Below are 13,243 nucleotides of genomic sequence, written 5' to 3'. Positions count from 1 at the left end.
GACTTAGTCCTGGAGGAAGTGAGTCCTCAAGCCCTGAGTCAAGCGAGTACTTCTCAGCCTTTTTTATGCTCTCATACATGTAAAAAACTAGCATCGTCCTTTGACGTTACTTGACATTTCTGGTAAAAGTATCAGTTTACCATGTGCCCAAAGCTGTTCTGAATATATTCTGCTCGCTGTTACAACATTTTCACGACTAAACAAATCAAAGCTGCTGTAACACCGAATGTGGTGTTTCAGGCGGCACTGCCCCTGGCCTCCCCTCTTCTGAAGAACCACGGGCCAAGCCACAGAGGTACTTAACAGACGTTTGCTGAATACAAAAACAGAGAGTAAATTAAAGGATGGAACAATCTAAAAAAGGGATGCCAACAAGGCGAATGGCCTGGAGCCTCACCTGAGCTGCCAGCACCATCACCCAGTGATGCCTGCCTGTGGGCACGTGGCTCCGATGGGGGTCAGAGACAAATTACCACTCGGCCCAAGCTGCACAATGACCTCACAAAAAAACAGGACTATCTGGAAAGGCATGTGGAGTTCTCCATGGGACCTGACCTGCATGCACGCAGCCTCTCTTCCTTCTGCTTGCCCAGACAAGGAGTTCGAGGAACCCTGTCCACACCAGCCAACAAACACTCTTCCCTGCACTCAGGAGGAGGCAGCAATGGGGGCTTTTCTGACTTAAAATTTTCTGCTTTTCCTTAAGTTACATTGCCCTTGGAATTATACCAATTCTGTTTTCCCACCAGTTTCTAATGTAATTCTTTTTTTTTTAATTTTTTTTTTTTCAACATTTATTTTTTTTGGGACAGAGGGAGACAGAGCATGAACGGGGGAGGGGCAGAGAGAGAGGGAGACACAGAATCGGAAACAGGCTCCAGGCTCTGAGCCATCAGCCCAGAGCCCGACGCGGGGCTTGAACTCACGGACCGCGAGATCATGACCTGGCTGAAGTCGGACGCTTAACCGACTGCGCCACCCAGGCGCCCCTGTAATTCTTTTTTTAATGGAAATAACCATTTACTTAAAACTTGGATTTAAAAAGTTAGCAATTTAGGGGCACCTGGGTGGCTCAGTCGGTTGAGCATCAGACTTCAGCTCAGGTCACGATCTTGTGGTTTGTGAGTTCGAGCTCTGCGTCGGGCTCTGTGCTGAAAGCTCAGAGTCTGGAGCCTGCTTTGGATTCTGTGTCTCCCTCCCTCTCTGCCCCTCCCCCACTCACACTCTGTCTCTTTCCCTCAAAAATAAATAAACATTAAAAAATTTTTTTTAAAGATTAGCAATTTAGGGGTACCTGGATGGCTCAGACAGTTAAGCATCTGACCTTGACTCAGGTCATGATTTCACGGTTCATGGATTCAAGCCCCACATAGGGCTCTGTGCTGACAGCTCAGAACCTGGACCCTGGTTCAGATTCCTGTCTCCCTCTCTCTCTGCCCCTCCCTTGCTTGTGCTCTGTCTCTGTCTCTCTCTCTCTCTCTCTCAGAAATAAACATTAAAAAAAAATTAAAAAGGGGTGTCTGGGTGGCTCCGTTGGTTAAGTATCCAACGACTTCCACTCAGGTACATGATCTCGTGATTCGTGGGTTTAAGCCCGGCATTGGGCTCTGTACTGACAGCTCAGAGCCTGGAGCCTGCTTCAGATTCTGTGTCTCCCTCTCTTTCTGCCCCTCTCCCACTCAACACTCTGTCTCTCTCTCAAAAAAATAAATGTTAAAAAATCTTTAAAAAAAAGATTAGCAGTTAGATATTTTGGATACAATGTGGTTACTGACATTTCTAATGCAGAATATGTTTTCCTGGACAATCACTAATAATTATGCTGTTGCTTTCTGAAAACAGAATTCACTTACTTTTCAGTTGTTAACATAATAACTCAGGTCACCTAGCAGCGAATATTTTAAGTACTAAAGCATAAAATAAATAAATAAACAAAATTTTTTTCCTTACTTTTTTAGACGATAAGGGTTTAGAAGCCAAGGAAAATCCATCCAAAATTTTGCCAATGTATCGAAGATCTTTCTCTGATTCTGCAAAATGATGTCATCAATTAATTCCGGAAGCAGAGAAGATTAGAATGGGACAAAAGACGTCAGTTGTTTTTTTTTATCTCCAAGAACGTAAATACCACAAGTCATACATGGTATCTTGCAGAGATAGCAGTAAAGGGGAGGGAAGAATGGCACGTAAAGCCATCACACCTCTGTTGACTCAGCCACCGGCAGCCAGGCCCGCGGCACCCTCAGTTGATTAGGCTGCCCCAGATGTGAGGCCACGGCTCTCCAAGACAAGTACCTTAATATTGCTTTTAGATAAAAAGCCTAGCTTAGGAGGACCTAAGGTGAGGTGTACCAAAGAGTATACTCTATGGAGTAAAAGATCTCAAGAAAAAACATTAAGAGCATAAGTATGGATAAAAGCAAAATCCTGACAATAAGAGAGTCATTTCTAAAACCAGGTGAAGAACCAGGGGAAGACTACTCCCCAGTTTCCTTAGCAACTATCCAAATAAGGCACAGAAGACAATGCAAACAGGCCAGCCTGTAATCTAATCTCAGTCCAAATTAAAAGGTACTTCTGTCTTTTTCTCAAACGAAATTCTAAGAAGAGATAAAGATCACTCAGAAAACAGAATGACCGATGCCCTCGGACTGGGAGCCAGGGATTGGCCACTGGTTGTGGAGACAACCTCACAGACAGGGGCTCTCTGATTCTCAGGGATTTCCTGAGCATAGTAGTTATGGCAAAAATCCGTATACACAAAATGCATTTTCTGTAGCCGAAAGCTCCTTGTGCATGACCACCATGAGCACTTACACAGGGGCTGTGTGGTCCTGAAGTAGACATAGCCGCCCTGGGGCAGGTGGGACCTAAGTCTTCAGCCACTTACAAGGCAGCACAGCCCTATAACTATCCTCCCCACCAAAATCAGTCCTTGCACTTCAACTCATGTTGAACTTTTGTGCCAGCTTCTGAAGTTCCTAAAATTCTATGGGATAATTTGAGATTAACTTTGACACTCTTGGCACCCCTATGTTTATAGCAGCATTATTCACAATAGCCAAATTATGGAAGCAGCCCAAGTGTCCACGGGTAGATGAGTGGATAAAGAAGATGTGCTACATACACACAAGGGAATATTACTCAACCATAAAAAAGAATGAAATCTTGCCATTTGCAACAACACAGATGGAGCTAGTGAGTATTACGCTAAGTGAAATATGTCAGAGAAAGACAAATACCAGGATTTCACTCATATGTGGAATTTAAGAAACAAAACAAATGAGCAAAGGAGAAAGAGAGAGAGAGAGAGAGAGAGAGAGAGAGAGAGAGAGAGACAAATAAAGAAACAGATTCTTAATCACAGAGAAGAAACTGATTGTTACCAGAGGGGAGGTGGGTGAAATAGGTGATGAGGATTAAGGAGTGTACCTGTCACGATGAGCACTGGGTGATGAATGGAAGTGTTGAGTCACTGTATTGTACACCTGAAACTAATATTACACTGTCTGTTAACTACACTGGAATTAAAATTAAATTAAAATAAACAAAAAACATCTTTCACACTCTTGGCATTTTGTATTCATTTAAAGCCCAGCAATTTTACTTCTGTGAATTTATTCTGAAGAAATAAAACGCAAATGTGCATCAAGACAGAGCCATAGAATATTTATTATAGCTGTATGGATCATGGAAACAAATAAGAATAATTAAAAAATCAACCATGAAGACTGGCTAAATTTAGATTCACTCAGTGAAAAACCTTAAGGTCAAAAGTATAGAAAGTTGTGTCTAGGGGTGGGAGAGATGAGGAGGCCACGGCAGAGAGGGGATAAGGGGAGTCTGGGGGGATCGGGGAAAGTCAGCAGCTCAGGCTTGATGTGGAGAAGGATAGGATTCAATTAGCACAAAGGTGTTGTATAAAGGAAAAGCCAAAGATCTGACCCAGGAGACAGATCTAAATATGTATTATAAATTAGCAATCATTATATAATTAATATATTCTGATAATGTTAGTCATATAGTATTATGTCAATACATTGCCATAATCAATATAATCAATAATTAACATGTTAATGTAGTCTGTGATATTAATATATTATAACACATTAACATACATCTTTTTAAGTTATAAAAATAATACATAGTCTTAGTAGAAGATTCTGAAAACCTAGGTAACCAAAAGGAAGAAGTGACATCAACGAACATTTGGGCACACCCTCTTCCAGCATTTGTGTAAAACCCTAGATTCTTTTTTTGGCGATAATGACAGAGGCCACTGACACTTAGAGTGCATGCTGTGTGCCAGGCAGGTCTCAAGCCCTTCATGTATGTTAAAATCTCCTTGGGTATGCCACAGTCATGCCCGCTGTCCAGGCAAGGATGCCCGAGGCCACAGCTACTAAGGGGGGAGAGCCAGGGCTGGAATCCAGGCAGCCTGTCTCAGAATTTGTGTTCACAGTCGTTAAGCTAACCACCTCTAAAAACTGGTTTGCGCCTGCTTTTTTTCCTTCCAGAAATGCAAAATAGGCATCCTTTAGGGAAGTTATACTCGGATTATTTAGATTTCAACATGTATGTTTCAGCTGTGTTGTACAGGAATTAGATCAAATTTCATCTAAAAATGTCTCTGTAGACTGTTTTATCTCAGCAATCACCTCCTTACTTCATTTAGGTGCTTGTTATTATTATAACCAGAGAAGAGTAGGTACTATTTATTCAGTCTTTGGGCAGGTACCATGCCAAACATCGAGTTATGCCACTTAATCCTCACAATGACCCTCAGGGCGGATCTGATCCTCACTTTACAAATGATGCCCAGAGAGGTTACTAGTCTTGCCCCATGTCCCACTGCTGGGCAGTAGACAGCTGTGATCCAAATCCAGTCAGATGACTCCAAATCACATGCTACTAACATCTGCTCCAAACTGTCTCCTCCCTGCACTACACCTTTTCTGGAAAGAAAAACTGAAGTATTACTTAGAACCACAGGATCTAAAGGTGCCTGGGTGGCTCAGTTGTTAAGCATCTGACTTCAGCTCAGGTCATGATCTCACAGATCTCACAGTTCATGAGTTTGAGTCCCACGTCAGGTGAGCTCAAACCCCACTTCAAGTAAAACATGAGCCCTGGGTGAGCCCCACTTTTCTCTCTCTCTCTCTCTTTTTCTCTCTCTGTGCCTCACTCACTTGCACCCTCTCTCTCTCAACAAATAAAACAAAAAAGAACCACAGGATCTGAGTCACTACAGACCCTGACTTGAAATTTAAGTTGTGTTAAGACATGTCCATCTCCTAGCCCAACAAGAGCCCCCCAGGAACCAGGGACTCAAGTGAGGAGACTGGCTGGGTGCCAGTACCAAGCTCCCTCTTGCTGAAGGTCCCGCACCGAAGGTCCCGCACCTGGCCTTCTGACCTGCTGGGTCTATGTTGGCCAGTTGCCCAGTTTCTTGGGCTTCCCTCTGACCCAGTGCCACCTCTAACCTGCAGCACGAGCACCTGTCCACATACTCGCTCCTTCCCTGATTCCAGACCTCTTCCTCCTCCCCACCTTGGCCTTGTCTTGACAGCTGGCTTTGGCTCCGACCCGGTCTACCTTCTGTCTTACCCCCCACACGGGGCCTCTCTTCTCTCCACTTTGTTTCTCACCCTCCATCTCTGGCCACCACCCCCCAACTCCACCGAGGCTGACACTGCAGTTATCAATTCTGCAATCCCTTCTTCCTGATACCCTGACATTTGGTCCTACCATTGGTTGAGGGTCTATGGAATTACCTTTCTGACTTTTATACTGCCTGGGTGCTGTCCAGCCGTAGAGTCCATCTCCAGGCTCCTCATCCTTCAAAATGGTGTCATATTTGGATAAAGTTTCTGTGGCATAGATGTCATCATCTTCCTCTTCCAGGGCACCAACACCAAAAGCCTTCAAAAACAAGGTTTCAAACAGCAATGACAGGTTTTAGAGCATGTCTCCACTGAAGAATAAAGCTACTTTAAGGATGTGGTTGAACAGACCACATTAGCATTGCAAGATCACCAAAAGAGAGGGGAAGCAGGAGACCAGATTAACACATACACTCAAGTCCTCTTGGCAACAGTGACCGGAAGTGAATGCCGTCCTCCAGTGCTGGGACTGTCCTCCAGGCCTAGCAGCAGCTACAGGTCTGGGGCCTAGCAAAGGAAGGTGTGGAGAACACACCCAGCATCAGTGCGGGAGGAGAACAGGGCCTCCAAAAGCAGAAAGGCAGAATATTCATCTTCCGGTCATTGTGGCCTGGGGCCAGTGCTGGTGACCAGGATCTCAAGGCACCACTATTGAAATAGCTATTGTAAGAACCTCTAACCTTTGTGGACATGGCCTCCAACAAGGATTACTTTTCGTTTGAAAAAAATTTGGAGGGATGCCTGGGTGGTTATTGGTTGAGCGTCAGACTCGTAATTTCAGCTCAGGTCATGATCTCAGGGTTTGTGGGATCGAGCCCAGCGTTGGCTCTGTGCTGACAGCTCAGAGTCTGGAGCCTGCTTCAGATTCTGTGTGTGTGTCTCTCTCTGCCCCTCCCCTGGTCACGCTCTGTCTCTCTCTCTCTCTCTCTCTCAAAAATAAATAAACATAAAAAAATGTTTTTTTAAAGAACATTAGGTCACAGGATCTCAGCAGTACCTATTAAAATCAGGAAGGTGTGCTTGAAGCGTGTTCAGAAAAGGCTGTAAGGAAAACATAACCACCTCAAAGTCTTCGCATAGTCAATGAATAATGACTGCTATAGATATAGTATAATATGGAAAGCGTTCTCATTTGTCAGTGGTTCCATGTTCATGAAACAGAAACTTTTACCTGGCCTGAAATTCCCAATTTTCTTCCTTTATTCACCCCAATCTCTCCAAGGAGATTGCTGGCTCCCTCAGGTCCCCCACTGAAAAGATTAAAATGTTCTCCCGCAGTTCCAAACAATGCTTGGTGGGGATCCAGGCCCTTGTAAGCCAGTCCATGCACGTTATCTTTAGGTGTGAAATCCACAGGTGTGATGTCTTTGGGTGCAAAGGTCACATTTTCAGGCACATAGTCATCATCTTCATCCTATTTAACCACGAGGAAAAAGGAGAATGGAGGTGAGTCACTGACTGGTGCAAAGGAAGCCTATAAAATACTATTTTCAAATGACTACTTCCAAACAGAGCAATGACCAAACTTTCATTTCCACTATTACAAATCGCTAAATTAAGTCCCTGATACTCAAGAATCTGAACAGACCTTGGACATGTATGGTGAGGGCATGTTGCTGAATACATTCTCTGACATGAAGACAGTTTCAGGGTAGGGGTATTTCACCGTAATAGGATCTGACTGATTTCTAAAATTCTTCTGACCCTAAAATTGCACGTTCATAAACTAACAGGTGTCACTATACCAAATTCAAGGTCAGCCTTTGCATATAGTACCTCGGATCCTTCAGAGCCTCCAGGGGGTAACGCACAGCCATAGATTTTTACTCCAGGATCTATAAAAGAGATGTCAAATACATTAGTCATGAGCAGCTAAAAATATGGAAATCTAACTTGCTGACATTCTTTAGAAGTCCATGACAGCACTTATGAAAGGTACTACGGCTTTAGGGTCAGAGACTGATCACTCAGGAATTGTTTTCCACCAGCCCCTGCCCCACCCACACTCTGTCAATAATGTGCTCAGTGACTAAGCACTACTGTCCCCGGGCCACAGAGAACCCAAAGGAAATTATTACTGCCTCCAAGAGTTCGTACTCTGGCTGGGGAGACCAAGGGTAAGACATAAATGGAAAAGAATCCTATTAAACTGTGACACAGTTTTGATAAGAGTAGGAAACAGTTTCACATGGTGCTAGCAGAAATATAAACTAGTACAATTCTAGTACCATGCTATTACGCATGACACACAAAAAGCCTTAAAATACAGGTGACCTTTTGGGAATGGAAATTGGTAGAGCCACTGTGGAAAACAATACAGAGGTTTCTCAAAAAATTAAAAATAGGGGTGCCTGGATGGCTCAGTCGGTTAAACGTCCAACCTCCGCTCAGGTCATGATCTCCCGATTCGTGAATTCAAGCCCCGCATTGGACTCCGTGCTGGCGATGCGGAGCCTGCTTGGGATCCTCGCTCTCCCCTCTCTCTCTCTGCCCCTCCTTCACCAGCGCTCTCTCTCTCTCAAAATAAATGAACTTAAAAAAATTTAAAAATAAAAATACCATATGATCTAAAAATTCTACTAGTCGGTATTTATCCAAAGGAAAAAACAAAAACACTAATTTGAAAAGATACACACATCCCTATGTTTATTACAGCATTATTTACAATAGCCGAGATATAGAAGCAACCTCAGCATCCATCAATAGACGAGTGGATAAGAACGATGGGGTATAGTTAAATATCCCATGGAATATTACACAGCCATAAGAAGGATGGGATCATGTCATTTGTGACATGGATGAACCTAGAGGATGTTGTGCTAAGTATTGGCTGAGAAAGACAAATTTCACTCATATGTGGAATCTAGAAAAAAAAATAAATGAATAAACAAATAGCAGAATCAGACCTATAAATGCAGAGAACAAACTGATGGCTGCCAGATGGAAGGGGACTTAGAGATGGGTAAAATGGGTGAAGGGAAGTGGGCGATATAGGCTTCCAGTTCTGGAATGCATTAAGTCACAGGGATAAAAGGCACAGCACAAGGAATACAGTCAATGGTACTGTAACAGCGCTGTATGGTGACAGATGGCCACTACTCTTGTGGTGAGCACAGCAGAACCTATGGACTTGCCCAATCACTGCGCTGCTCACCTGAAACTAATGTAACATTATGTGTCAACTGTACTCAAACTAAAAAAAAAATACAGTTGACTCTTAAACAGCACAGGTTTGAACTGCAAAGGTCCATTTACACACAGACTTTTTATAGTAGAGCTAATGTGAATATATTTACCTTAGGATTTCCTCAATAATAATTTCTCTTCTCTAGCTTACTTTATTGTAAGAATACAGTATTTAATACCTATAACATATAAAATCTGTGTTAATTGACTGTTTATGTTATCAGTGAGGCTCTTGGTCAACAGTAGGCTACTAAGCAGATAAGTTTTTAGGAAGTCAATAGTAACATGTGGAAATACAACACTGTATGTTATATAAGTATATATATAAAATTTGTACTTGAAAATAAACAAGTAAATGTTACACATGGATTTTCAACTGCATGCGGGGTTAGCATTGTTCAAGAGTCAACTGTAGGGGCGCCTGGGTGGCTCAGTCGGTTGAGTGTCTGACTTCGGCTCAGGTCATGATCTCGCGGTCCGTGAGTTCAAGCCCCGCGTCGGGCTCTGTGCTGACTGCTCAGAGCCTGGAGCCTGTTTCAGATTCTGTGTCTCCCTCTCTCTCTGCCCCTCCCCCGTTCATGCTCTGTCTCTCTCTGTCTCAAAAATAAATAAACGTTAAAAAAAATTTTTTTTTTAAAAAAGAGTCAACCGTACCTGCATATTACTTTGCCCGGCAGTTTCATTTCCCGAAACATGTAGCCATTAAAAAGTGTGCTACAGAATTGATGACAATCAATATACATACCAGGTTTTTGTCGGCGAGGTCTTCTCTTTACTCGAGGGCCAATTCCTTGTCCTTCCTTCCAGCCCATTTTTCTTAGCAATTCAAAACCAATAGATAATCTAGGATATCAAGGCATTGAACGTGAACTTCCTTTTATAATACTGGAGGATACTAAGAAATCAGCAGTCTTTGAGTCCCTGTCCAGCTCACACACTTGTGCCTGAGCCCTGAAACACAGCCCACCCCCATGCACATCAGAACCACATGGACCTGCCGTTCTGGCCACAGCTCACTGGACGTGGGTGCACACCGAACCTGGGGAAGTCCATCCGTGTGCTCTCTGCTGGGCCTTTGGAATGGACACCTGGGGGCTCTAAATGGTCCTTGTCAAGCCTGGGGCCCAAGAAACCATGAGTCTGAGGCTGCCACATCAGGCCACACACCCAGGAACAGAACAAGGAGATATGCAGAAAGAGAGGGAAGAATGAGGCAGACCGGAGAGAGCCCTTGAGGCTTCTGAGGGAGGGTGGGAGGGAAGGCACCCGAGTTCCTAACAGCTCACCAGCCTCCACCAGCCCCAGCAGCAGAGCTGGTCACTGGAGCTCTAGAATACGCCATGCAATAAAAGCACAAGATCCTTTTGGCAAAACCCCCTTTTGCACTCAAGCTAGGCTTTTCCTACTTGCAACCAAACTATCTGTAATTAAGATCATTATGTATATGCAAAGCAGATGCCAAGATCACAAAAGTTAGAACAAAATTCTTCTCACTTTGCTGGTGTTATGAGGTCATCAAGCAGAGTAGCTCCAGGAATGGGGGCAGTAGCAGCTGCTAACTGCCTGGCCTTTTCTCGTATTCTATCTTTGGTTTTGGAAGCAAAATCATCCGTGGTGACAATTGCTTTAGGTGCTATCCCAAATTCACTAAGATCCTTTAAAAGAAAATTCAAACAGAATTACTTACATTATTTGGTAAGTGATTAACCATAATACATCACGTAGCTTTATTTCTTAAAAAAAAAAAAAAGTTAAAACCACACAACTGATGGGATGCCTGCCTTGCTCAGTCAGAAAAGCATGCAACTCTGATCTGGGGTTGTGAGTTTGAGCCCCATGTTGGGTACAGAGATTACTTAAATAAATGAATACGTAAAAACTTTAAAAAACAAACAAAAAAACTACACAACCAAATTAGGCATCAGTGGAGCAGCTGACTTTATATCTGCCTTTAGGATCCTCACAAAAGCTAAGGCCGGTAGCTGAGGACAGGGCATGATGACGGCCACTCAGTGAGGCCACAAGAGGCACAGCCAAGCTAGGAAGATAAGAAGTAATTAAAATCCAATAATTACTTCTACGGAAAGTAACTGTTGCCTCAGACAATATTTCAAAGGTCAGAGTGCAGGGGGCAAATCTCAGAGTCACAGTCAGCAAGCATTCCTGAGCATGTACGTGCTACCTTAAGTGTTTCTGCATTTCCTGTTGGCTGCCTTTCCGATAGCCTATGCCCTCCCTCTTTCCTCACAGAGCCCTGAAGCTGTGCAGACACCGGCCCCCCTCGGTGCCACCATGCACTCCTGCAGTGGTGTCCTGGTGCGTATGCTGGGGCCCGGGGAGAGTTAGGCAATAGGGGTTCGTATCTTATCTAAGCCAGTCCTTTGATCCCACTTCCACTGCCAAGGATGGCTTTAAGAATGAGCACGTAAAACAATCTGCCCCAGCACACGTGAGGTAAAATCCCCGGTAGGACTTATGGGAATGGTTTCCTTGCTCTCAAGAAAAGATACCAAAGAAAAGTCCTCCTTCCACTAGGTGATGTGATCCTGGATGCACCATCTGGAGCTACTGTAGCCACCTTGGGACCACAAGGAGAGTTGATGTAAGGACAAGCTGACATGCAGAAGATGGCTGAGAAGAGAGGACGCGGGGCCTCGCTGACATCTAGGCTTCTTGTTCCATGAGTCATGTTTCCATATAGATTATGCTAGTCAAATAGGAAGGGGACCTCCCCTTGCCTCTTACCTGCAACCTAAAGGATGTGAATATAGTGTTCTATTTCTTCTTTATCACAAATGAATCCATGACTAGGTTTTAAGGAAACAGAGGTTTAATTTTAAAGCAAAATGGAGCATGGGGTTCCTGGGTGACTCAGTTGGTTAAGCTTCCGACTCTTGCTGTTGGCTCAGGTCATGATCTCCCGGCCGGGGAGTTCGAGCCCCGCATCAGGTTCTGCGCTGGCAATGCAAAGCCTGTTTGGGATTCTCTGCCTCCCCCTCTCTCTGTCCCTCCCTTGCTCATGCTGTATCTCTCTCTCAAAATAAAACAAATAACATTTTTTAAAAAAATATGGAGCACACCCTGTAGGCCCTAGGACAAGCCCCCCCCTCTCCAGCTCCCATTTACCCTAAGAAGTGCACAGTCATCGTTGTGTTAATGAGGTACCCAGGTGCCTGCACAGGGCTCCCTTTGACTCCTAACTGGTCTAGTCGCTCACCGTTCCTTAAACGGTAGTGTGCACAAAGTTACTGTCGGAGGCTGTGGACTCAGCTCCGTGGATACTGCACTTTTGGGGCAAAACTGGGGCCTCTTCAAGGAAATTTGCCTATGAACGACTTTCCTCTCCACCCTTAACTTAGAAACGGCCCCAGCATAGATGCTACTCCAATGAACAGAATGCATTGAGGTACAGAGCACTCTAGTCCAAACTCCTAAAAGATAAAGCCTCACAAGAAGCCTTCGTACACTGAACCCTCTGGGGAGACTAAGGTGCCTGCACGCATCCCACTGGCTAACAGGCAATTCCGGTTCTGCACACCCACCTCTTCATCCATGAAGTCTTCGGGACCAAGAACAGATTTGTCTGCTCTGTTCTGTCGTGAAGACACGAAGGAAGAGGGTGTCCATCCTTGAAAGAAAAGCGTTTAGAATATTGTGATAATAGATGGTATGTTGGTTTATTACTAAATAATTAAATAATGCAATTATGTACTTGAAAACCCTGTACCTACAAACCCTTAGCTACTTCCTATCTCACTGCTCATGTAGAGATAATTATACAACATAACTTTATTAATGCTCACATCTCTTGGCAGAACTCAGTGGATAGGTTTCCTCCTAAGAATCTAGGACCAGTAAAAGTGGAGATGGGGTGCATAGGTGGCTCAGTTGGCTAAGCATCTGACTCTTGATTTCAGCTCAAATTATGATCTCACGATTGTGAAATCAAGCCCAGAGTTGGGCTCTGCGTTGGGCATGCAGCCTGCTTAAGATTCTCTCTCCCTCTCTCTCTGCCCCTCCCCAACTCCCTCATTCTCTCTCTAAAAAAAAAAGAGAGAGAGAGGGGCGCCTGGGTGGCTCAGTCGTTAGGCATCCGACTTCAGCTCCAGTCATGTTCTCACGGTTTGTGGTTCGAGCCCTGCATCAGGCTCTGTGCTGACAGCTCAGAGCCTGGAGCTTGCTTCCGATTCTGTGTCTCCCTCTCTCTCTCTGCTCCTCCCCCGCTCACTCTCTGTCTCACTCTCTCTCTCTCAAAAATAAATAAACATTAAAAAATTTTTTTTCAAATAAGAGAGAGAGAGAAGAAAGTGACATTCTTTTTCCAAGTAGATGTGAACCAAAGATGCAAGGTCACCTTAAAAGGCAGGACCCACTCTGAGACCAAGGGGACAGCA

General features: G+C 44.2%; 1 protein-coding gene across 1 annotated transcript in view; it reads right to left on the bottom strand.

Annotated features, from left to right (window-relative positions):
- Window positions 1-13,243, bottom strand: part of GPATCH1 (G-patch domain containing 1) — a 39,641-nt gene that overhangs the window by 19,368 nt on the left and 7,030 nt on the right. The window contains 7 exon segments of the mRNA XM_030298710.1: window positions 1,951-2,030; window positions 5,775-5,922; window positions 6,835-7,077; window positions 7,440-7,498; window positions 9,595-9,692; window positions 10,344-10,504; window positions 12,392-12,477. Of these exon segments, the coding sequence (XP_030154570.1) occupies window positions 1,951-2,030; window positions 5,775-5,922; window positions 6,835-7,077; window positions 7,440-7,498; window positions 9,595-9,692; window positions 10,344-10,504; window positions 12,392-12,477 (875 nt within the window).

This window comes from Lynx canadensis, chromosome E2, assembly GCF_007474595.2.
Source record: "Lynx canadensis isolate LIC74 chromosome E2, mLynCan4.pri.v2, whole genome shotgun sequence".
In the NCBI taxonomy this organism is placed as follows: Eukaryota; Metazoa; Chordata; class Mammalia; order Carnivora; family Felidae; genus Lynx; species Lynx canadensis.
This window is presented reverse-complemented; position numbering and strand designations above follow the sequence as displayed.